The sequence below is a fragment of the Leucopleurus acutus genome, assembly GCF_964270905.1.
Source record: "Leucopleurus acutus genome assembly, chromosome: 2".
NCBI lineage: Eukaryota > Metazoa > Chordata > Mammalia > Artiodactyla > Delphinidae > Leucopleurus > Leucopleurus acutus.
The window spans coordinates 92,858,662-92,886,276 of record NC_139143.1 but is presented as its reverse complement, the minus strand read 5'-3'; the positions used below and the strand labels follow the sequence as shown (position 1 = coordinate 92,886,276).

General features: G+C 36.1%; 1 protein-coding gene across 3 annotated transcripts in view; it reads right to left on the bottom strand.

Moving 5' to 3' along the window:
- The window catches only part of TRIM33 (tripartite motif containing 33), a 147,059-nt gene that overhangs the window by 14,426 nt on the left and 105,018 nt on the right, over window positions 1-27,615 (bottom strand). For 2 of the 3 annotated variants that reach the window (XM_082832347.1, XM_082832348.1), the window contains exons 5-12: window positions 21,810-21,926; window positions 19,218-19,332; window positions 16,991-17,137; window positions 16,391-16,508; window positions 14,660-14,934; window positions 13,885-14,049; window positions 9,425-9,625; window positions 683-815 (exon numbers count right to left, since the gene is read on the bottom strand). In XM_082832347.1, the coding sequence (XP_082688473.1) occupies window positions 683-815; window positions 9,425-9,625; window positions 13,885-14,049; window positions 14,660-14,934; window positions 16,391-16,508; window positions 16,991-17,137; window positions 19,218-19,332; window positions 21,810-21,926 (1,271 nt within the window). The remainder of the gene's footprint in view (window positions 1-682; window positions 816-9,424; window positions 9,626-13,884; window positions 14,050-14,659; window positions 14,935-16,390; window positions 16,509-16,990; window positions 17,138-19,217; window positions 19,333-21,809; window positions 21,927-27,615) is intronic. The other variant, XM_082832349.1, reaches the window with a different exon arrangement.

Sequence of the window (27,615 nt, the reverse complement as noted above, 5' to 3'; positions counted from 1 at the left end):
AACATGTATTGTAAAATAGAAGACACAGAAATTAAATTCATCTACAAATCCAGCAAAAAACATGAATATAACTGGGGGTTGAGGGAGGGGTACATTAGAGTTCTGAACAGTGTACACTACAGATATATATTATTATTTCAGTTCGCTAAAGCTTGTCCACAGTATTGAAAGAAAAATAATTAGATCAGGAAAAAAAAATGTTACTGCAATGGTTAAGTTTATGTCTCAACTTGGCTAGAATATGGTACTCAGTTGTTTGGCCAAACACCAATCCAGATGCTGCTACAATGGTATTTTTTAGATGTCACTGACACTTTAATCAGTAGACTCTGAGTAAAACATAATGAGGGTGGGCCTCTAATTAGTTGAAGACCTTAAGAGAAAAGACTGAGGTCCCCAGAGCAAGAAGGAATTTTGCCTCGATTCAAGACTAGCACCAATTCTTCCCTTTGTCTCCATCCTGCTAACTGCCCTGCAGGTTTCAGACTTGCCAGCCCTAACAATCAAGTGGACCAATTAATTCCTTAACCTCTGTCACCTCTCTCTCTCTCTCTCTCTCTCTCTCTCCCCACACACACCCCTCTCCTATTGGTGCTATTTCTCTGGAGAACCCTAATACATATACCGAGAGATACTTTTTTAAGGTATTAAAGAAATGAGACGGTACCTCAGTTGACTTTACCTGATGATCCTGGAGATAGGGCAGAGGGTCCTGGGGAGGGATTCATGGTGCTTGTGGGCTGTGGGGGTAGGTGACTGCCTGAGATGTATCTACTTAGTAGATTATCTAAACTACTTGAACCAGCATCTTCCAACTAAAGAAAAAGAACAAAAAGATAAATTTGCTTTGATTAAAGCAGAGGAGAAGTTATTAATTTCATTAGTATAATCATTTATGCTCACAGTTTACTAATAAGCAGATTACCTTATATCAAACTTGGATTAATTGTTCCTTCCTTATGCTTCCTCGAGGACCCAAATAGTATATAGTTTATGTGAATATAGCTATAATTAATATGCTTCAATAAATGATTGGGAGCTCAAGACAAAACCCAATAACCCACTAAATCCTTTGTGTTTTACTATGAAAATACCTCTGACACAGTCTTACATTTTTGCCTTTTTTCAAGGTTGATGCAGGATCCTGTTTTCAGCATCCTGCCCCTAGTATCAATATCCATGGTCCTGCCAGAATCATTCAACTAAACAGGTATCGAATAATGTCAGTACCTAACTTCAGTGCTTTGAAAAGTCTGTATACTCAACAGAAAGCCTTTAGCCTGGGATATAAGTTCCCTTATTACACACAAAAAAGCTGGCAGTCAACAGGAAAACTGAGCCCTTTTCACACTTTATATGCAGAAGGTTAAAGCCAGAGGAGCTCGCACTGTGACTGCGAGCTGGTTCCTAATTTGAATATCAGTCCCCTGTTTTTAAACATCCCACCCACAATGAAGAACTGTGATGATGAAATGAGAAAATATTTATGTAAGAAATAGTAACAAACACTACTTAATTATGAAGATTACCTTAAGAAAAATATTACACTATTCCATATCAGAGACAGTTAAACTATTCTTACTTAACTGCTAATCTTCTTGCTTACTGATCTACTTTTACCCACACCTGCCTCTTTTAATCTTCTACTAGAAGCAAGATTACTTTTTAGGGAAATCTACTTCTCATTCAAAACAGAAAACTGCGGGACTTCCCGAGTGGTCCAATGGTTAAGAATCCGTCTTGCAATACAGAGGATGCCAGTTCGATACCTGGTTGGGGAACTAAGATCCCACATGGCGTGTGGCAACTAAGCCTGCTCACCGTGACTACAGAGCCCATGAGCTCTGGAGCCTGCATGCCACAACTAGAGAGCCTGCATGCCGCAACTACTGAGCCAGTGCACTCTGGAGCCCAAGCACCACAACTAGAGAGAAGTCCGCGAACCACAACGGAAGATCCCACATGCCCCAACTAAGACCCAATGCAGCCAAAAATTAAATAAATAAATATATATATTTTTAAAAAACAGAAAACTGAACATATACATTTACTTCTCACTCTCCTCTCAAAATCACACTGATTTTCAAGGCTATAAAACAGGAAAGAATGGCATCAAAGCAGAAACTTTGAAGAAAACTATAGATACAAACCAAGGTAGGACTGGATTGATATAAAAATGATCAGAATAAAGCAGCTCACAACACATTACAGGCAAGGGAGGACTCTCCTAAAGTAAACAGTTTTCATCAATATAAGTTGACCCTATCAGCAAAGTGGGTATAGAGGGAATGTACCTCAATATAATAAGGGCCATTTATGATAAGCCCACAGCTAACATGACACCTAACAGTGAAAAGCTGAAGAAGTGAAAGCTTCTCCTGTAAGATCAGGAACAAGACAAGGATGCCCACTCTCACCACTTTTATTCAACATAGTATTGGAAGTCCTAGCCAGAGAATTAGACAAGAAAAAGAAATAAAAGGAATCCAAATTGGAAAGAAAGAAATCAAACTGTCACTATTTGCAGATGACATGATATTATATATAGAAAATCCTAAAGACTCCACCAAAAAACTGTAAGAATAAATGAATTCAGTAAAGTTGAAAGACACAAAATCAATATATGAAAATCTACTGCATTTCTATATATTAATAATGAACTATCAGAAAGAGAAATTAAGAAAACAATCCCAGGAGAGTTCCCTGGTGGTCTAGTGGTTAGGATGCCAGGCTTTCACTACCAGGCCCAGGTTCAACCCCTGGTCAGGGAAATGAGATTCTGCAAGCCATGCGGTGTGGCCAAATAAAGTGCATCATACATACACACACACACACACACACACACACACACACACACACACACACACACACACAGAAAAAGAGAAAGAAAAAAAGAAAACAATTCCATTTAAAATCATATGAAAAAGCATAAACCAGAAATAAATTTAACCAAGGAGGTCAAAGATATCTACACTGAAAACTGTAAAACACTGATAAAAGAAACTGAAGAAGATACATGTAAGGATACTCTGGGCTCATGGATTAGAAAAATTAATATTGTTAAAATGTCCACAATACCCAAAGCAATCTACAAATTCAATGCAATCCCTATCAAAATTCCAATGGCATTTTTCACAGAAATAGAACAATCCTACAATTTCTGTGGAACCACAAAAAAACCCAAATAGCCAAAGAAATCTTGAGAAAGAAGAAAGCTGGAAGCATCACAGGCCAGGATATCAAACTATATTACAAAGCTACAGTAATCAAAACAGTATGGTGTCGGCATAAAACCAGACATACAGATCAATGGAACAAAATAAAAAGGCCAGAAATAAACCTACACCTATATGGTCAGTTAATTTAAGACAAAGAAGCCAAGAATATACAAAGGGGAAAGGACAGTCTCTTCAATAAACAATGTTGGACAGTTGGAAAACTGGACAGCCACATGCAAAAGAATGGAATCAGACTACTATCTTGCACATACACAGAAATCAACTCAAAATGGATTAAAGAACTGAAATGTAAGACGTGAAACCATAAAACTTCTAGAAGAAAACATAGGCAGTAAGCTCCTGGACACTGATCTTGGCAATCATCTTTTGGATCTGATTCCAAAAGCAAAAATAAACAAGTGGAACTACATCAAACTAAAGAGCTTCTGCACAGCAAAGGAAACCATCAACAAAATGAAACTTACTGAATGAGAGAAAATATTCACAAATCATATATCTGATAAAGGGTTAATATCCAAAATACATAAAGAACTCATACAACTCAATAGCAAAAAATCAAACAATTCAGGGACTTCCCTGGAGTCCAGTGGTTAAGACTCCGTGCTTCCACTGCAGAGGGTGGGGATTCAACCCCTGGCTGGGGAACTAAGATCCTGCATGCTGCAAGGCACAGCCAAAAAAACAAAACAAAAAACCCGCAAACAACCCAATTAAAAATTGGGCAGAGGGACTTCCCTGGTGGTCCAGTGGTAGAGAAACCACCTTCCACTGCAGGGGACGCAGGTCCGATCCCTGGTCGGGGAACTAAGATCCCACATGTCGCGGAGCAACTAAGCCCGTGCAACACAACCACTGAGCTCATGCACCTCAACGAGAGACCGGGCAAGCTGCAAACTACAGAGCCCTCGCACTCTGGACCCTGTGCATCACAAGCACAGAGCCCACGTGCCCTGGAGCCTGCAGGCCACAACTAGAGAGAGAAAACCCACAAGCCACAACTAGAGAGAAGCCCACACACCACAACAAAGAACCTGTGCCACAACGAAAGATCCCGTGTGCCACAACTAAGACCCAACACAGCCAAAAAAAAAAAGGGCAGAGAATCTGAGTAGACATTTTTCCAAAGAAGACATAGAGATGACCAGCAGTTACATGCAAAGGTGCACAACATCACTAATCATCAGGGAAATGAAAATCAAAACCACGACAAGCTATCACCTCACCCCAGTTAGAATGGCTATTAAAAAGACAAGAGATAACAAGTGTTGGGAAGGATGTAGAGAAAAAGGAACCTTGTGCACTGTAGTGGTAATGTAAATTGGTACATCCACTATGGAAAACAGTATAGAAATTTCTTAAAAACTTAAAAATAGAACTGTCATATGATCCAGCAATTCCACTCCTGGGTATTTATATGAAGGAAAAAAAAAAAGAAACAAAAACACTAATTTAAAAAAAATTTTTATTTATGTTTTTGGCTGCACTGCATGGCATGCAAGATCTTAGTTCCCAGACCAAAGATCAAACCCATGCCCCCTGCAGTGGAAGTACAGAGTCTTAACCACTGGACCGCCAAGGAAGTCCCCCAAAACACAAATTTGAAACATATATGCACCCCCATGTTCACTGCAACATTATTTATAATAACAAAGTTATGGAAGCAACCTAAGTGTCCATCAACAGATGAACAGATAAAGCTACAGCTGAATGAATAAAGAATATGTGCTATATCTATATACACAATGGAATATTAGCCATAAAAAAAAGGAAATCTTGTCATTTGTGACAATATGGATGGACCTGAAGGCATTAAGCTAAGTGAGATAAGTCAGACAGAGAAAGACAAATACCACATGATCTCAGTTATATGTGGAATTTAAAAACAAACAAACAAACATAGAATCAAGCTTGTAAATACAGAGATAGATCTGTGGTTGCCAGAGTTGGTAGGTGGGTGAAATGGGTGAAAGGAATCGAAAGGTACAAACTTCTAGTTATAAAATAAATCATAAGGAGGTAATGTACAGCATGGTGACTATAATTAATACTCTACTGTATATCTGAAAGTTGTTAAGAGAGAAAAATCTTCAAAGCCCTCATCTCATACACACAAAATTTTTACACTATGTGTGGTGACTGATGTTAACTAGAATTATTGTGATAATCATTTTGCAATGTATGCAAATATCAAATTACTATGTTGAACAACTGAAATTAATATATGTTACATGTCAATTATACCTCAATTTAAAAAAAGGTAAATAGGCCTTCCGCAGAAAAGTCCTTTAAAAACCTCATCTCAAAGACATAAAAGGCTAAAGGTGAGAGTTTGCCGTGCGCTAGCTAGAGGGACGATTAAGAGATATTAGGAGTTGCGCCTGCTCAGTGGTCAGAGCTACTGGCCAAGGATCCGCTTGTAAGCTGTAACTACAGGAAAATCCCTAGCTGCAACTAGGGTTAACTAGAGGATTTGTGAAGAGGGGCAGTTCCTAACATGGGCCACAGATAAAATGTGCGCTATATCTCACCTAAACATAAAGGAGGAGAGGATGATTCAAAACAGACATGAAAGTCGCAAGTTACCTACTTCTACTCCCACTCCCACTCCTTTTATACTCTCCCACCTGCGATTTATATCTCTTGCCAGAGAGACAACACTAAGGCTACAAGAGTGGAAAGATTAGGAAGAAGCAAACCGCCAAGTACATAAAAGGGCTTCCCTGATGCCACTACAGCACCAACATGGAAATGCTAGCTGATTTACCTCGATATTTCACCAGACATGGATGAAGAGTCACTATATATAAAGTTACAAGTCTAACGGGAAAAATATTAATTCACATATTCATTAAACCAATGTTTTTTAAGCATCCTTAAATAATTGCATGGAATAGGTAAGTGTTATATAAATAACTTCTATGAATTCAAAGGAAAAAGACAATCCACAAAAAAATTCAAATAATCAATGAACCTGAGAAAAGATAACAAACCACATGAAAAAAAGAAATGTAAATGAAATAACCAAACATGATTTTTACCTATCATATTGGTAAAGATGGAAGACAGCCAGTACTGGGAACACAGTACAGAAATGGGTATTCTATAACATTTAAATTTACATGTGAATATCTGAAAGACACACATGGTTTTCCCAAGACTTCATATTATCCAGTATAGTATACAGATATAAGTACATATTTTCCAAATACGGAAAATTGTTTACAAAGAATTTAATATATCATTAGAATACTACATCTATTAATTATAATCTAATCTGAACAGATTCTAATATTCATTTAGCCACTGAAAAAGTATTTAGGTTCATCATGTATCCCCTAAAGGTCAAAATTACTACCACATATTATAACTCCACTGGAGATGGATAGTAGAGTGAAATAAAAAATAATTCAAGTTGAGAGAATTCTCTTTAAATCAACTTCTACTCTATACTGGATAGCTGTAATGATCAGTATTAAGATATATCAACAAATACCTGAAATTGCTTTGTATTTACTTCCTGTCTGCGTTGCACAGTTAATGCTACTTTGTCTGCTTCCTGTGTAACCTCCCCCAGGATTCTTTTCTTTTCACTATACCACGGAAACTACAGGATAGGAAAAAAAGTAGATGAATCTTCAAGAGATGATAGGTTTGCTTCCCTTTCTATTTTTGATTAATATGGTTAACTACTTCTTACTGTGGTTGTACTTTTGTGGTACCCACCTCTAATTGCTCTTAAAAGCAGGTGACAATAACGAGCGTTGGCAAGGATGTGGAAAAATTGAAATCCTCATACACTGACACTGTTGGTGGGAATGTAACATGGTGCACCCACTGTGGAAAAGAGTTTGGCAGTTCCTCAAAAACTTAAACATACAATATGACCCTGAAATTCCACTCCTAGAAATTTGCATAGAGAACTGGTAACCTACAAGTTCACAAAAACTTACACACAAAAGTTCATAGCATTATTCCTAATAGCCAAGAAGTGGAAACCCAAATGTCCATCAACTGATGGATGGAGGAACAAATGTGGTATATTCACAGAATGGAATATTCAGCCATAAGAAGGAATTAAGTACTGATACATGCTTCAACGTGTTTAGACCTGATAAACATTATGCTAAGATAAAGAAGCCAGACACAAAAGACCACATATTCCATCATTCCGTTCATACAAAATGTCCAGAATAGGCAAATCCATAAAAACAAAGTAAATTTGTGATTTCCAAGGGCTGGGAAAGAGGGGAATGGAGAGTGGACCACAAATGGGTAGTTTCTTTCGGGGTGATGAAAATGTTCTGGAATTAGTCAGTGGTGATAGTTGCACCATGTTGTGAATATACTAAGAACCACTGACTGAATTGTATGTACATTTTTTAAAGTTGGATTTTATGGTATGTGAATTATATCTCAGTTTTTTAAAGCAGTCAATACTTTAATAAATCAGTAAATAAAAATAAGGTTAGGCATTATGTCTGCAAGGAAGAGAAGGTTCACAAGAGAAGGTATGGATTCTGCTCCTTCTACCCCACTTTAACTAAAGATGGGAGGGGATATATTCTGGATCCTCTTGTTTTGATTTCAAAGTTCTTCTGGGAAAAGATGACAAGGAAGATCTAATAATGACCCATTTCCCTTATGATGCCCAGCTTTTCAAAGATGTGGAGCATCCATCCTTCCTCTATCTGCTCTCTGTGACAGTGGCCCTAGCAGATTATGTTAAGTTTGACATGAGCAACCTTTCTTTTCCCTTTGAAAGTTTCCTAAAAATTGGAACAAAGTCTTGTTTCTTTTTATCTTCAATGCCCAGGCACTTTAGCATGGAGTGCTTAGTAAAACTTAAATGACTCCTTTAATACTGTACCTACCTCTCTCTGGTTGCCCAAAGGCCCTTAATACTCTACCTTTCCAGGCCTATGATCTCAAACCACCTCCTTGTTATCTCTATGGACAGAAGTGGGGAGAGAACTGGACTTTCTCAGTTCAGTAATCAGGAGCTGGGCTTCGAATTCCAACTTACCCATTTACTGGGTGACACTGAGAAAGTCACTAACCATTCTTACTCTCTTCCATGAAATAGGGATATTATATATCATATGAGATGATTTCAAGCATTAAACTGAAAGTTTATAAATTATAAGCTTACAACTTATAAATTTTACTTCTTATTGATATATTCCAAAATTTTCCATTCTATATAGTAGTCTAGTACTCTCAGCACCACTACAGGGGCTTCCCTGGTGGTACAGTGGTTAAGAATCCGCCTGCCAATGCAGGGGACACGTGTTCAATCCCTGGTCCGGGAAGATCCCACATACCACAGAGCAAGTAAGCCCGTGTGCCACGACTACTGAAGCCCACGCACGCCACCAACTACTGAAGCCCGCAAACCTAGAGCCCATGCTCCGCAACAAGAGAAGCCACCGCAGTGAGAAGCCTGCGCACTGCAACGAAGAGTAGAGAGTCACGGGTCCTAGTGTCTTAGTAATTTCACTGCTCCTTGCTCCCATGGTGACCCCTGACTCTGAATAACTCATACAATGCTTGAAATGACCCAGTACAACCTTCAAGTTTTATATTTACATTTAAAAATAAAATGCTTCAATTCAAACGAATTTATGAAATTTCAGAGGGCACTGAATGATATTTTTCTTCAGGAAAACATTACAGGTGAAAGGGACAAGACAGCTCAGAGGCCCTTCCCATTCATCTTCTACTCCTCATTATTACTTCCTCTCTCAGTATACACGCCCCCTCCCCACCCCCCCGCCACATGCCTAATATCTAGACCTTCCAATCTCTTCCTTTCTCAGTCCAACCTGTTTGCACCGGCGGTTGACTATCCCTTTTGTACCTAACAGAAGACTGACAAAAATTTAACTGTATTTTGGTACTGGGTCTCCTCTCTGGATCTAAACCTTCATCAGAAGTGCTTCATTTAACACAAAGTTTGCCTGCTGGCAGATAGATCAGCAAAGCTGACACTCTGTAGCTTTAAAATACTGAGGAGTGTTAGTTTTAGCACACATAACTTTTTAAAATTCAAATTATTTATACTCTACTTTTTGGAAATTGCAAAAAAAATATTGCTCCTGAATTAAAAAAAAACAAAAACAACCAGAAATATATACTCTAAGTCCCTAATTAATACAAGGTTTTAAATCTCTCACTCAAATACAAACCTGTATGGGTGGAATATCTGGCAGCGACGGAAGGTTTTCTGGATTGGTAACTGAAGGAATTAGTTCTATTGCTGTAACAGATGGGCTGGTGGGACCTCGATTTGCATTTGCCATAGTAGCTGTAGTAGGGCTGGTTGGATTGACTGGGTTGTTGTGCACCGACACAACAGGAAAGGGTCCAGCATGCCCTGGGTTTGAGTGCTGTTAGGAAAAAAGATGTTATCATTACTTGATCTGCCAGGATATCCAAATATGAACAATACCTTGACAACAAGTTTCAGTTTAGGAAGGATACACAAGTTCAGAGTTTGATACCTGTGGCTGAGAGACAAAGAAGTAGGCCCTCTCAAACTTAATGCAGGAAAAACAAAATTCAAACTTATCATTTTTCTACTCATTTTTGTGTAGTATTTAGAAAAAAAATAGACTTGCCAATAATTGTACCCTGTCAGACTGGTGATATGATTTTACTTCATAACAAAGATATATATAAATAGATGATCTGGAAGCCCACAGTTTTCAAACATCAGACCAGGAAAGCCACTGTTGTGCCTATATTTCACTTTGACACTTCCGTCTTTTTTAAAATAAAAATAATTAATTGTATAATTGTGTATTATGTAACTGATATGGTAGAAAGAACAATGAATTTACAAATGGAAACGTGGTATCAATTCCTGACTCTTAATACTATGTGACTTTAGGCCAAATCACAATCTTGGTAATTTAGAAATGTGGATAATGATGAATGAAAATGGATACCTGTCTTTATGAGGAGTGTTATGAGGATCATTTAAGACAGTACACAGATTAAAATCTTTGGGAAATAAATTACTATACACATACAAATCATTTGAAGTATTTAAAAACTTAAAATTCTAACATTCAGTGATTTCTGTAGGAGCCCGAAAGTCTAAGGACAATGTTCTGAGATGGTTGGTTAATCCAATTATGTAGCTTCTGCACCTTTCCAAACGGTGTACCTCCCCCCTGGTAATACTTGAAGGCTTTCCAAGTACACTAAGGGGTACATGGGTATGTGAATACTTTTAAGGAAATTAAAGTCTAGATAGTCGACCTTCATATATACTTTTTTCCTGAAGAAAACCAAATTTACCTAAGAATGTGCCATGGTCTGTGAGTTCTTTTTTCCAACTACTTCTTTCACAACTGCCCTTCTCCTCCAAAAACAAAATACAAAACAACACATCTTTAACTCATGCCCAATCTTATCTAGCATATTGCCCCAGGGTGAAAAACAAAACAAACAAAAAATCTCCTGAAGAGACAGACAAAGGTACAGTTGAAAATAAAGGTGTCAAGTTGCTGACAAAGTGCCTGGCTCTGAAACCTGGGTAATCGTTGAGTGGGTTCTGATACTTGGTGATCAACAAAAACAAAGAAAGACCTGAAGAAGTTGTCAACTGATAAAAAAAAGATTTTAAAAATCGTTTTGAATTCCCAGATACCAATTTTTGTGAACAAGTTTCCTGAGCATCACATGAAAACAATAACAAAAAAAAACTAGTAATAAAAATCGGCGTTGAATTCTGACTTACTCTAACAGTACAAGGTAACAGACATACAAACAGGCAAACATGAAGGAAGGGGAAAGGCTCCATGTATCTAATAAGAAATGTATATCTAAAAGAATTTTATTTTTGTTTCCTAATAATCTTAAACCATGTAAATATATTTAAACAACTGTATAGGAATAATTGTAATGAAAATTTGGTCTAAAGAAAAAGTTTTAAAGTTTAATAACTGCATTATAAACTGGAAATTTAAGAATTTTCAAATTGCAACAGACATCTTTCCAGCAGAAAATTGCAACAAACTGATTCACAAGTCTATCAAACTTGTGAATATCTTAAATATGTATCTTAAATATATTAAGATAAAATTCTGTAAAAGTAGGCAAGTCCATGGGGAAAAGGGAGTATATAATTTTGACTTTCAAAAAAGAACTTGCCTCTGTATTTGGGACTCCAGTGGATCCACTTAGAAGAATAATGTAAGGGTTTTACTTTACAATGTCAATATTTATACAATACAATATGCTAAACAGTATGTCCTTTGCAACTATTTAAACTTAAACTTGTAATGGAAGTTTTAAATGTCAACCTTCAAATGTGAGGGAGTGTGTATTTTTCAAAAGTCTTTCTGGAGGTAATTGGGCCAAAAAGTTGAAGGATCGCTAATCTAGGACTTCAGTATGCAGATCGATCTGAGTCAGTAAAAGTTCACACATTTATGAGTACTCCCCTCCTGGAAATTTTGATTCAGTGGATATGGTTCAGAATCTATTTCAGACATGGTGCCCCAGTCATTCTGATGGTCTTTAAATCATGCTTTGAGAAACGTCACTCTGACAATTATAAAATGACCATTATTTTTTATATAACTAGAAATCCTATGCAAAAGTAGCCTCATATTTATAATCATACCTCCTATACAAATATAATCTACTATTCAAGCAAAGATCAGAAAACATGCCTCTAAACACACTTATTTTTAAGAGTAGGTATATCCATCCTAAAAGGAACAATACTGAGTGAAGAGAAAAAAAAAAAGTCAAAATGTCACATTAAAAGAGCAGAGGAACAATTTTAGGAAATTAAAGTTTTAATCTTAATTCTACCATTGTCTCTTATGATTGTGGGTACATAACAAGCTCCTTTGTTTTGCACTTCTCTAAAATGAATTGGTTGGACTAGGTCAGAGATTCTCAACCCAAAGTATACAATGGGTTTAATGACATCAAAGAAACTCTTAAAATTTAATAAAAAATTAGACATTTCTCCAAAGAAGACATACGGATTTCCAACAAACACATGAAAAGATGCTCAACATCACTAATCATTAGAGAAATGCATATCAAAACCACAATGAGGTATCACCTCACACTGGTCAGAATGGCCATCATCAAAAAATCTACAGGGCTTCCCTGGTGGCGCAGTGGTTGAGAGTCCGCCTGCCAATGCAGGGGACACGGGTTCGTGCCCCAGTCTGGGAAGATCCCACATGCCGCGGAGCGGCTGGGCCCATGAGCCATGGCCGCTAAGCCTGCGCGTCCAGAGCCTGTGCTCTGCAACGGGAGAGGCCACAACAGTGAGAGGCCCGCGTACTGCAAAAAAAAAAAAAAAAAAAAAAATCTACAAACAATAAATGCTGGAGAGGATGTGGAGAAAAGGGAACCCTCCTGTACTGCTGACGGGAATGTAAATAGATATAGCCACTATGGAGAAGAGTATGGAGGTTCCTTAAAAAATGAAAAATAGGGCTTCCCTGGTGGCACAGTGGTTGAGAGTCTGCCTGCTAGTGCAGGGCACATGGGTTCGAACCCTGGTCTGGGGGGATCCCGTGTGCCGCGGAGTGGCTGGGCCCGTGAGCCACAACTACTGAGCCTGCGCGTCTGGAGCCTGTGCTCTGCAATGGGAGAGGCCGCGATGGTGAGAGGCCCGCGCACGGCGATGAAGAGTGGCCCCCGCTTGCCGCAACTAGAGAAAGCCCTCGCACAGAAACGAAGACCCAACACAACAAAAATAAATTAATTAAAAAAACAAACAAACAAAAAAACCCCGAAAAATAGAACTACCATATGACCCAGCAATCCAACTACTGGGCATATACCCTGAGAAAACCATAATTGAAAAAGAGTCATGTACCACAATGTTCACTGCAGCACTATTTACAACAGCAAGGACATGGAAGCAACCTAAATGTCCATCGACAGATGAATAGATAAAGAAGATGTGGCACACACATACAATGGAATATTACTCAGCCATAAAAAGGAACAAAATTGAGTTATTTGTAGTGAGGTGGAGTCTGTATGAGTCTGTTGTACAGAGTGAAGTAAGTCAGAAAGAGAAAAACAAATAGCATATGCTAACGCATACACATGGAATCTAAAAAAACAGTACTGACGAACCTAGTGGCAGGGCAGGAATAAAGATGCAGATATAGAGAATGGACTTGAGGACACGGCAGGGTTGGTGGGGGAAGCTGGGATGAAGTGAGAGAGTAGCACTGACATATATACACTACCAAATGCAAAATGAATGGCTAGTGGGAAGCAGCCGCATAGCACAGGGAGATCAGCTCAGTGCTTTGTGACCACTTAGGGAACCACTTTGTGACCACTGTGGGATAGGGAGGGTGGGAGGGAGGCTCAAGAGGACAGGATATGGAGATATATGTATACATATAGCTGATTCACTGTGTTGTACAGCAGAAACTAACACAACATTGTAAAGCAATGATCTAATGAAGATGTGAAAAAAGAATTTAATAAAAATTGTACGTGTATTTTTCTGGGACAAGAAGATACACAGCATTAATCAAATTCTCAAACGTATCAATGACCACCCCTCCCTCCACCCCACAACTGATTAAGAAAACTGTTGTCTTTTAGTTTTAAAATTATATGATTCTTACAAATGGAACTCTAGGCATACTTGTCTTTGGAGGTGTGGCTGCATCATGGAATACTGAGGGCCACTGTGCCTGGGTATCCCTGGTATTCGGGCAGCATTCTGAGCCAATCTCATCTGATGGGCTTGGAAAGCTCCACAGTTCATGTTGCCTCTTTGCATTGCTTGCACACTGATCAATCTTGGAGGCTGCAAAAGGCAGAAATTGCCATTTATGTAATAACATTTATAAATTTATCTTTCAATTATAAAACGTTATGATAAGAATACTTTTGTCAGGATAGAAGGGCATAAAGTAAAAAGTGTAAGTCATTTTCCTCATCTCTTACCCCAATCTCCTTCTCTCAGTATATGTGTGTTTTAAAGCCTATCAGCATTAACTTAATCAACCACAGATTAATAGTTTTGATTTGGATGGGAGACAGCAGGAAAGATACAGGGATGGGAATGATTTGAACAAAAGCCTAAAGAACGTGTCAGATCTTAGGAAGAAACAACATGGCTCTTTGGTCCAAAACCACATGTTTAAACAAAAAAGATCTGGTATAGAGGGATAAAAACGTGTATACCTCCACAGTACTAGTTAGTTAATTTTGTTTCCCATCATAAGTATTTACTTCTTGTCCTTCCTCACACCTCCCCCACATCCCTGCCATACCCAAGGCAAATGTTTAAACTGATCTTTGACCTCTGTCCCCATCAGTAACTTTGAAATGTGTAACTCATCTATATAGGACAGAGCGTAGCCTCAAGGTCTTCATAATTTATATCAATAGTGCAGTGATATAATAATACTCGCCTGTTGTTGTAACATCTGAGGGGCTGCTTGTCTAGGGTGCTGCTGTGTTGTTGCTGTTGTTGTTGGTACAGGTGCAGGTGGCTGCTGCATCCTCATCTGTTGCAACTGCTGATGTTTCTGTGCATACACTTGTTGTTGCATGTGCTGGAGTCGAAGCTGTGCTAAGTTAATCTGTCCAGGGGTTTTACTAATGTGGTTTGTCCCTGGCGGAACTTGCCCAACTACAACATTAGGAGTATAACCAGGAGCTGGTTTACTCTCTATTACTAGATTACCTGAAGGATTTAAAAAATGAGAATAATTTGCATGTAATCAACTAACATCTACTTTGTGGGTTAATCATTATATTTTCCTCTTTCCTCTGACAACTATCACCACTCAAAGTTTCCAACAGCACAGAAGGGATGGGAGCTACGTTTAAAGATGATGAAGATCAGAAACCTAATATAGTCCAAAGCCAATTAATTGACTTTTGATTACTCAGAATAATATATTATCTGCCCTTATTTTTGACACAGATGTTCAGAAAATTAAAGAGCTGAAAGAGACAGTATTAGAGGAGGCCCATCTAGGCAGTCTAAATCATCTCTAGCCTGAGAAGATTCAAGGATACTCAAGATCGCTAATACTGATTCCACCTGCCTTTGGATTGTCAAAATGTGCAGGGCAGAGTACTATATTGCTACAAAACTGTCTTCTGTGGAAATGTTGAATGTTTTAAACTACTTATACCCTTGGAGATGACAAATTCTCCTTCCTTTTTACAGAGCCAGGTACTTTCTAGGGATAGAGGCAAATTTTAGTAAGGTTTGATCTAAGGTAGAGTTGGCAAACCTTTTTCCTGTAATAAGCCAGATACTTTAGGCTTTGCAGGCCACATAAAATCCGTCGTATACTCTTTGTTTCTTACTTGTTTGCTTTTACAACCCTTTAAAATGTAAAAACCAAACTTAGGTACCACGTCACACAAAAATAGTCTGCCGATGCCTGATCTAAAGGTATAGCCAAACGAATATACACAAAGATTACATTTTTTTACAAAAGGCTACCCACCTCTGCTTTTACAGCTTCCAATGGTGAGGACTTGACTATTTTGAAAATGAGTTTAATCAATCTGTAGACAGCTCTAATTGTTGGTTAGTTTTGGGGGGTTTTGTTTTACTTTAAATTGAGCTGGTTTTGTATGTCTATCTGTAACTTTCACCTAAGGCCCTTAGGTCCACACTGTGGAGTAACAAAAGCAAAGTCCATTTGTCTTCCATGTGAAAAGAGCTACTCTTATCTTTCAAACATTCCTCAGAACATGGCATTCGGACACATCAGCATACTGGATGGAGGTCCTCCTCAAGTGGGCAATTTTGTACAATTAATACATAAGCTACTAAGCATGTAAGAAATTCTTCCAAGGACTAAAGACCCATTTGGTAAGTTTCTGATATGTAACACTCAATACCAATTTTAAAAGATGTGGGGAAAAAGTTAGAAATGATACATAATTTTAAAAACTATACAGAGGAGACCCTCAACATTCTTAAAGTAATTTATAATTATATATACTTAAAGATGTAATGAACATAGCTGAAGTAAGTTTCCAATGAAGAACATATTTTCCAAAAAGTTTACATGTTAGAATGAAGTTTAAAAACTTTAAGTATCTAAAACTTGCTGTAGATGCTTTCTCCTCCTAATTCAGTGTTCCAAGTTATAGCCATAAAACGAATTATTTCTCACCTAAATTGACTACGTTCTTTGCCCAGAAGGTGGGATCACAATGGAAACGTATTGCTCCATTAGCAGCAGGGACAGGATCACACCGTGCTTTCAAAATATGGCGCAATTGAAAAGTAATCTAAAAGGGAAAAAATTCATATTAGTCTTAAAATTAAATATCACTTGAGAAAACATACAAGATAAAGACATGAAAGCTCATGTAGCCCCACAGTGTCCATCTCAGACGAGATAGTATCAGTGTTTAAAAAACGATATTAGCAATCGAAGGCACATGCTTGAATTTCTGCCATTTCTGGTGATAAACTACATTATACTACTAGGTATCTCCAAAACCTATGATTGACTCAAGACTTACTGTATGATTCCATTTATATGAAATTCTAGAAAATGAGAGAAATGAGACTAATGGTTGCCTAAGGCCAGGGATAGAGAAAAATAAGAAAACTTTTGTGGGTGACGGAAATTTTCTGTATTTTGAGGTGATGGTGATAACTTTTACTAAAATTCAAAATCTATACTTTAAACAGATGCAGTTCACTGAATGTAAATAATATCTTAATAAAGTCAATTTAAAGAAAAATAAGATACTATGTGTCTCACCAGTCGCTTGCTGTACAGTAGTGCCGTGCTGCTACCACTAGCAATTGCCCAGTTTGTAAAGTTCATAACATGCTTCACCTGCCGGGAAAGGCCTGTGATGTCATTCTGTTGCTGTAGTAACTTCATCTGTCTTTCTTTTGTAACATTCTGAAACAGAACAAGAGGTTCACTTTAGAATTCTGTATAAAAAAATCAACTCATAATTTCTATTGCCAGTGAACACAATACCTGTATTTCTTTTTTAAAATGGGATAACTTAATAAGCTCCTCATTATTTAATGAGTCTATGATCAAGGAAAAAGTCACTAACAAAAGTGGGACCAAAACTTAGTTCTACAGTCCAAAATAGACATTCCACATACAGAAATTAATGTTAGTGATATCTCCCCTTTCCTTCAGAAGATGAAGAGCCTTTGTTAAAAACAGTGTTTATTAGGCTAATCTAATATATAGAGCCTATGACATATGAGCTGACCTTTAGAAATAATTTTATGTAATCTTAACACACTTCTCAGGCTAAAGAAAATTTTGTGGTGCATGGCATGAGGCTGAAGTTAAAATCTCTTATTTTCAACATGTAAGGCAAAAGGAGAAAGATGAATTCCAGAGCTCTAAGAGTAGAACTAGGGAAGCTTCTTATATGACAAAAGTTCATAAAGAACAAGGGAGTAAGTGAGGGTGGAAGGAAAGACCAATTTGAGGAAAGTGCTGCAAAGGAAAAATAAACTGCTTTCTGGGAACAAAAATTCCCAGAAGGGACAGGTGATGTCCTATGTCCTTTGACATTCAGCATACTGTACAACTTGCCTCTTCGTTCTTAACCACTTTCTTACAAAAATGACTCAACTGGGTTTACTGAGCAATTTTTTCCCTAAGGAAATAAGTTCCTCATTTTATAATGTAAATCAATGGATAAAAAGATTCAAATGACAGAAGTTTCGTTTACAACTTCCCTGGAAATCATCCCTTTTATAAAGCTTATAGGAAAACCTCTATCTTACAAAGTTTAGAAACACAGTGCGCTAGAAAACATCTACTGCTTAAATCATTAGTATGTTAGAAATATGTGGCAGATTTATCAGTAGGTATTTGTGTATATTTTAGCATTAAGAGGTATCTTTTTAATTCAAAAGTTCTTGAAATGGTTTCAGAACATTACTTTAGACTTATAATTAAAATGTATTTACTGTAAGTTAAAAGGTATCAAAAATAATTGCTTGCTCACGCTCTCCATTTACAAGGTCCTTCTGAAAACAAAAATCTATTAGGGTTAACTGCAACTCAGCTGGATATACAACAGTCGCAAGAGACCTCAAAATTTAACAATATGTGTGAGAGTATTTTTAATTTCACAATTGTGTCTCAACGGCAAGATGTATTTCAAAAGACAGAAATTCAGAAATAATTCTCTGTTGACATTTATTTTATTTATATGTAACTGTGTCTAGTATTTCAACAATTTTCTATGAAGGAAGGGAACAGAAAAAAATCTACTATGAAAAATTTGAGGTTAATAGTAATTAAAAGTTAAATAATCAAATATTCATGTAATTTAAATTGTTACTATTCAATGGTGCTTTAAACATAACCCGGTATCATCTAAGCCAACTTAAAAGCACAAAATTTTGAGAACCAGCCAACTATGATCAGTAGAGTCTTTGACTAGAACTTAATTTAGATTTCACAAATTGACTAGATTCTCATCTAGAAATTTACATTCACATATTACTCTCAATATACAACACAAAGACCTAATATAACAAAATTATGAGTAAATTTAAAGTTTAAGTTTCAAAATGAGCAGCATTTTTAGCACAACTATGGAACATTTAAAAAATAAAGTGAAGAACACACATGAGTCAGTAAGACTCCCAATATACATTCATATGTAAAAGTTAAATTGAGGACCTATCTTGTGGGGAGGAGAAGAGGGAATGTGGCAGGTCAGCTTTGTCTTCATTTATATCACATTTTAGTAATAATTCTTTCATTCCTAAGAGAACAACACTATCTCCTAACCGATACATCTAAAGTGTTAAATTGGGCTGCGAAGTAACTAACTTGAAAAAGGCCTATTTTCCAACAAAAAACACACAAAAAAATTTTTTTAATTGACTTTACTTTCATACCCACCCCCAACCAATCTAAAAGAGCTTTCAATAAACATTAAAAAACAGCTAAAGAGCAAGAGAAGCAGTTTTTGTTTTATTTTGGCTTTGAACCATACCTCTAGCTGCTGTAACAGAGATTTTCCTTTCTTATTAATTTCATTGATAAGGGTGAAAATGGCCACTTTAATTTCCTGTTCTACTCGTTTGTTAGTCTCATTTACTTCTTTTATCCTGAATAAGAGAAATGCATCATTAGGTTATAGACTTATCCTATGTCTCTGAATTACCAACTGTTACAGAAATTCATCCAACTGGGCACTTAACCGAGTAACTAAAATTAAACCTTTGTCAAATGTACAACTTATGTTTTGGCAAACCTGACCACTCAATTTGGTCCAAACAAGTTATGTATGTAGACAAAGAATGGATTAAATATTTATTAATTTTAAATTAAGTTCATAAAGGACAGTTTATTAATCTAGATGGCAATCTCCTTTAGTTTCTATGACGTGAATGTGATAAACAACTGACATCAGTGATTGCTGGTTAGTGTCAAATATGGCACATTGTTCTTGAGAAGCATTAAGATTAAACAGAACCAATGTGCAAAAAAAAATGTTGCAACCAATACTACTATTATCTTTTGAAACAAGAGGAAGCTTAGACGCATTTAGTTTCACTAAAACTACTTCAAATGTGAATTCAGATATACCCCTTCCATAGGTTCTTCTCAAAATGGTTTCTACTGTATACGGTTAAGGGAATAAAACATTTTCATTCCTTTTTAAAAAACAGTTGTTAGATGTTTTAGAAACAGGTATAAGCTCCCATGTAGTTATGAAAGTTTAGGTTGTAAATATGAAATAGCCAATACCTTGCTATTTATAAAATAGGAAGAGAAGAATTCTACTAATATAAATACATAAAATGCTAACAAACAATCATAAGATGGTAACTTTAAACTTTTATATATTCTACTTCTGTACAAACTATAACTGACACTTTCAACTGCTAAAACTGCCTTTCATTTACCAAATTCAAATTTGAATAACTTGAATACACCGGGTCAAAAATGTAGTTTTCTCTCCTTTGTACTTCAGGCACTGATTTAAAAATTTTATTCAATTATGTCCTTATCTTATTAAAATGAGTGGAAGACATTTTTAAAAATGAGAATGCTGATCACTAGTGGTAAGAACACATGACCTTAAAACGATTCAGCCAAAGGTTGAAACCATTAAGCATGCTGAAAGCAAACTCCCCTGAATTTAAGCATGCTTAAATATATGCTCAATTGTGAAGGCAGCAAAAAAAATGAATGTACATTAAAAAATGGAGAAAGGTCATCGAAGAATCTAACAGGAGAAGTATAGACATTTTATTACTTTAATACTTTTTTTTTTTTTAAGCTTTCTGGAGATGAAATAATCTCCCCAACCCTACGCAATCTTGTAAACTTCACTTCTCTACACAGATTCAGGAACATATATACAAAATATACGTATAAAAATATGGGATTGCCATATGAATTATCTCACTATCCTTTCTCTGGAAAGGACATCCATCTGTAATTTATGAGAAGACAGTTATCCTCTCCAATATCATCTATATCAGCAATATAAAAAACATCCTGACATATCCACGAGAACTAACCATGACTACTGAATATCTATATATTTATATTATCTACAACCTCTGAGGAGCCTTTATTTTCCTTTGGTATCACTTTTTAAGATGAAAGTTATAAATTCTTACTAATATCTAATGTACTATTTTATAATGTATCAATAATATACAATGTACTATTCATTCATCTTCAATACTTTTTGAGTATTTATTATGTGTCATTTTAAATCATCATAAATTAATTTTAGTATTCTAAAAGTCTCAATATTTGTGAATCTGAAGAATAAACACATATCAACCCTATTCATACCTCTAGGAACATATGGGTTTTAATTATGCCAGCTCCAAGTGTTTGTCTTTAAGGACTCCTTTAAGAGTCCTAATCTTCTTAACCTACTCACTATGGAACTTAGTCCCACTTTGTGGCATGAAGGATCTTAGTTCCCCAACCAGGGATTGAACCCGTGCCCCCTGAAGTGGAAGCATGCAGTCTTAAACCACTGGACAGCCAGGGAAGTCCCAGTCCCCCTTGCTTTATCAATAAATTTAGTTTATTGAGAAATGAACGAAAATAGGATTTTTAAAAACTGACAGTGTTACTGATAAAAATAACAACAGCTACAATTTGAGCGTTTACTATATGCCAGAAACTGTGTTCTCATAATAATGCCACTAAGATAACTACTGTTTTTAATGCTTGTTTTACAGATGGAAAATTAATTTGTCCACCACCGTTCATACTCTCTCCTGTCTTCCACACAGTCTCCAGTTAAAATTTTATAATTCAACTCTCTACACATTAATTGGTTTTTCTACATTTAACTAAGGCTGACGAAGACTAGAGCCATATTAATTATAAAATAGTCAAAGATGTATCCTAAAAGAGTATTCAAAATTTGAAGCAATTAAATTCTCTTTAATTAACAATTATCATAATCCAAACTCAAACATACCATTTACCCCTCCAAAACAATGTTTTCTATATATGCTTAATATAATATAGAAGGAAAACAATTTAAACTGGACCCATCGTGCTTAATAATCCTTAAACTGAAATTATAGTTTTAAGGAAACATACTTACCTATTCTGCACCTGAGTAGCTGCAAAATGAACATAATTCTTCTTCTCAAGAAGCTTAGCCAGTAGATTCTCAATTGCACCTTTCTGGTTTTGAAAAGCTTCTTCTAAAAATTGATACCTTTAAAACAAAAACAAAAATTACATTTAAAAGGGAAAATTTACGATTTGCAAATGAAAAACTGCTGCATGAGTCAATCTTGAAACCTTACTTAAATGATCAACACTCTATGCTGGCCACACACCCTCTATGCTACCAGCAACTTTTAACTACCAATCCCCTTTCCCTCTTAACCTGACACTGTGAAGGCACTATTAAGACAAAAAAAATTACTCAAAACTGTTCAAGTGCTCTTAAATTAGAGTTTTGATTCAGGATTGCATTTTTATAAAAACCTAAATACTGGTGTAAGCTGTATACATTTTAAATCATAAAATACAACCACATTATACAAAATACTTTCAAAGGTGGGAAAACCACCCACAGTTCCAACAACATAAAATCACTGCTACTATTGTAATATCTAGTTCCTTAGTCTTTTCAGTCACAATGTATGTGCAACTCTGCATTTGACTTTATTCTTTATCTTGTTGTTGCAATCACCCTTGAAATAATTTTTCAGTTCTAGACTGTAAATATTGTCAAACTTTTCCAAAAGGGTTATATCAATTAAAAATATGACCAACACCAGAGTTTTATTTTAACTTTGTCAACAGAGTGGTATATGTTAAGATTTGCTAATATTATAATAGTGAAAATCAGACAGTACAAGACTACAGTTCTTTGTTTGCTAGGAAGGCAGAATGGTTTTCTTTGCTAGTTTTGTTACCTCTGTGTAAATTGCTCATTAAGTCAACAAGTATTTTAGGGTTTCTTCTATACGCTAGGGATACATGGGTAAAATAAAATCCATTATTGTTTATATTTTCATAATAAATAGGCACAAATATGAAATGATACTACACTGTGAAATGAGCTATACTGGAGGCGTACATAGTCTGCAATAAGAACACAGTGTCTATGATGAAAGAAATCAAAGACAATACAAAGAGATGGAGAGATATACCATGACTATACACCCAAAACAACCTACAGATTCAATGTGATCCCTATCAAATTAGCAATGGCATTTTTCACAGAACTAGAACAAAAATTTTTTACAATTTGTATAAAAACACAAAAGACCCCGAAGAGCAAAAGCAATCTTGAGAAAGAAAAACAGAGCTGGAGAAATCAGGCTCCCTGACTGGAACAGGATAGAAAGCCCAGAGATAAACCCATGCACATATGGACACCTTACTTTTGATAAAGGAGGCAGGAGTATACAATGGAGAAAAGACAGTCTCTTCAATAAGTGGTGCTGGGAAAACTGGACAGCTACATGTAAAAGAATGAAATTAGAACATTCCCTAACACCATACACAAAAATAAACCCAAAATGGATTAAAGACCTAAATTTAAGACCAGACATTATAAAACTCTTAAAGGAAAACATAGGCAGAACACTCTATGACATAAATCACAGCAAGCTCCTTTTTGACCCACCTCCTAGAGAAATGGACATAAAAACAAAAATAAACAAATGGGACCTAATGAAACTTCAGAGCTTTTGCACAGCAAAGGAAACCATAAACAAGATGAAAAAACAACGCTCAGAATAGAATAAAATATTTTCAAAAGAAGCAACTGACAAAGGATTAATCTCCAGAATATATAAGCAGCTCATGCATCTCAGTATCAAAAAAACAAACAACCCAATCCAAAAATGGGCAGAAGACCTAAATAGACATTTCTCCAAGGAAGACATACAGATTGCCAACAAACACATGAAAAGATGCTTAACATCACTAATCATTAGAGAAATGCAAATTAACACCACAATGAGGTATCACCTCACACAGGTCAGAATGGCCATCACCAAAAAATCTACAAATGATAAATGCTGGAGAGGGTGTGGAGAAAAGGGAACCCTCCTGCACCGTTGGTGGGAATGTAAATGGATACAGCCACTATGGAGAACAGTATGGAGATTCCTTAAACAACTAAAAACAGAACTACCATATGACCCAGCAATCCCACTACTGGGCATACACCCTGAGAAAACCATAATTCAAAAAGAGTCATGTACCACAATGTTCATTACAGCCCTATTTACAATAGCCAGGACATGGAAGTAACCTAAGTGTCCATCAACAGATGAATGGATAAAGAAGATGTGGCACATATATACAATGGAATATTACTCAGCCATAAAAAGGAATGAAATTGAGTTATTTGTAGTGAGGTGGATGGATGCAGAGTCTGTCATACAGAGTGAAGTAAGTCAGAAAGAGAAAAACAAATACCGTATGCTAACGCATATATATGGAATCTAGAAAAACGATACTGATGATCTTAGGGGCAGGAGAGGAATAAAGATGCAAACGTAGAGAAGGGACTTGAGGACACAGAGACGGGGAAGGGTAAGCTGGAACGAAGTGAGAGAGTGGCATGGACATATATACACTACCAAATGTAAAAACAGATAGCTAGTGGGAAGCAGCCACATAACACAGGGAGATCAGCTTGGCGCTTTGTGACAACCTAGAGGGGTGGGATAGGGAGGTTGGGAGGGAGGCTCAAGAGGCAGGGGATATGGAGATATACGTATACATATAGCTGATTCACTTTGTTGTACAGCAGAAACTAACACAACACTGTAAAGCAATTATACGCCAATAAAGATGTATTAAAAAAAAAGAACACAGTGTCTAAATCTGCCTCAACACCAAGGAATGCTTCACAGAGAAGTCAGAACAGAATTAATCCTATGCTAACTGCAGAGGCATATTTGGAGAACAACAAATACTTCAACATACCTAGAGAAAGCCATGCAAAGATCAGAATGTGAGACAATAATAAAATCCAGAACCAGATTGTGAAGAGCTGGGTATACCATGCTAATTTCTGGATTTTTGTTTTTCAGTAATAGGAAACCCTTGAAGAATGCCAACCAAGATGTAATAATCAGACTTACATTCCAGGAAAATCATCAGACAGAAATATAAAAGATCTGAAGAAGAGAGATGGGGAAGACTAGCTAGAACTCTAAGACAGTAGCTCAGATGAGCTATCAGGCTATGGTACTAATTGGTATAGCTGAATAAACAAACTTGAACAATGGACTCTGTCACAGAGATCAGCATCTTTGGTGATTTGAAAGTTTAACTGGAGCCATATAAAGTAACATCCATGGTATAACCTAAAAACTGAATGCCTAGCTAAGGCAGAGTCAAGAAAAGATCACCGGAAATGAGAAGTTCAAGGTACTGACAAAGTTATAATTGTCTATGTGGACACAAATCATTAAAGTAAAAGCAGAAATTGAGATGAAGAGGAAGGCTATAAGCATCTAGATGTTTGGGCCTTCAGTGAAGGTCTCAGTTAAGGTAAATATAGGAGGAAAGGCTATGAAGTTGTTAACAAAAGGAAAGTCTGCTAAATGGAGGGGATCAAGAAGTAAAAGAAAAGTTGAGAGAATTAGAAGGCAAAGTTTAGAGCAACAGGGGGATTGCTGTTATAGAGAACAGCTGGCTAATGAGGATTTTATTTTGTGTACTAAGAACTTTTTATTGTAGTAAAATACACATAACAAAACAAATCATTTTACGTTTTTAAGAATATTTTTAAAGCAAAAAAAAACTGTCTACAATGTAAAGTCTAGCACATTATAACTTGTATGATATATTAATTAAACAGCACAAAAGCATGTGAGTATTTTAATTTAAAAGGCTTTTAAAAGAGGTTCTGCTGTTACATAGGTGAGCAAAGACTATTCCTTCATTGAAGAAACACTGAAGGAACAACATTTTATTTATTTCCTATACCATAATTTCTCTGTGTCCAAAATGAAATACTTTGTTTAAATCTGTACAGATGAAGCAGGAATATGAGATTACCATGCTAACCCTTTTGACATAAGCTTTACATTGTGAGGAAGAAAAGATCTTCTGACCCAGAGTTTAATTATGTCTGCAAATAAGAAGGCATTTGGCAGAAAGTTCAACTAGTATCATAACTCACAAAATTTTAATTCACAAAATTTAACCCTGCACAATTTTATTTCTTTTCTCAACTCAAAATAAATGTTTCAGAATCCTGTTTCTAGAAATGTCTTGTTGTATTCATATGAACAAGTAGCAAGCAAACACACCATGATACACCTAGGTGAAATTATGTGTCTGTCCTTTCCTCCCCTCATACAGGAGTTGACATCTGCACTGGATGTTAAAGGATGAGTAAGAGCTTTCTAGGTAAACAAACTTGGGAGGAAGGTAAGAGCTTTCACTGGGGGAAAAAATCTGAATGTACAAAAGTACACAGTTCTGAGGCCACCTGTCATTTTCAGGGCTAAGGAAAAGAAGACAAAGCTGGAAGAGACGGGGAGGTACAAATGTTAAAGAGCACTGTACATTTTGCTGAAGTTGGACTCAGATAATAAATAATAGTGAACCATCAAGAGATTGATAAAACAGTGACAATCAGGCTTGTTTCTTTTCACTTGAATAAACTTCAACTGTATTATTAGAAGAAAGATACTAACTAGAGCTTAAAAAACAAAAGAACAATATGGAAGTAGTTTTGGCTACAAGCTACTTCTGATTCTCTTAGCTAAAAGAATAAACTAACACTGAATTTTCTTTTTTGAACTGATCAAAGTAATAGTTGAAATACTTCAGAAATGGGGGGAAAGAATAACCAATAAATGGATTAAGCATAAATTTGTTAAGATGTAAATATATCAAGGAATTTCTTAGATTTTAATCCTGCATATGAAGCAGTGATTCTTAACATGGAAGTCTTAGCCACACTGAGCTATTTTCAGTATTTCAAAATGTCTAGGTAAAAATTATGCACGCCCATGATTTACTTATGATGGGCCTTATAAGTAAGACTTTCTGTGCTTCTGGCTAGAATTATAGAAACCCAGGATAATATACATACCACTGATTATCATGTTTTGGAGAGAATCATGCTTATATATATGTGTGTGTGTGTGTGTATAATTTATTGAGAAATAAATTATTATTTAATGCAGTTTGCTAAGAAGTTTTTGAAGAGAGGGCTCTCATAAGTATGGGAAATGAATAAAAGGATTTCTTTTTTCAGGTTGAAAATCACTTAGCTATTAACTGCAAACTGTAACTTTTAAATGCACATTTAGAGTCTTATTAGGTTCTGAGTTGTACAAGGATGCTACTCTATTTGCCAAGTAATTACAGTATTATTCTTAGTAACTGTCAGAGTGTTTAACAATTAAGATTTTACTCTGGCACTTCTAGGGAAATATATTATCTTAGTTTGTATCCAAATTGACTATCTAGGGAAACATTTTTTAAAGCTGATCTGTAGTAATTCTGACTCAGTTTCTTTCTTAATTCAGTTATTCCATAAAATTTCATAAATACGAATTACATAAAATTTCAAGCATATAATAAACTACAGATTCAACCCCACTGAACCTATCATCCACTTGCAAAGAGCATCCATTTATAGCCAATTTGTCAATATACCCACCTACTCTATCGTCAAGATTACTCTTAAAAAATTCCGAACATCATATTTTATCTCAGTATTTATCAATCTAGAAATGACAACAATTAGCCTGTTTTGAGAACTTACTCTGTTTTCAGGCACTTTGTGAAGTATCTGACATGGATTCTCTCATTAAATCTTTAGAAAGGCTTAATGACTAGGTACTATTATTGTCTGCACAGTAATAGATGACTTGGACAACTTTCTGTGTCTCAGTTCTTCAGAAAAATGTATA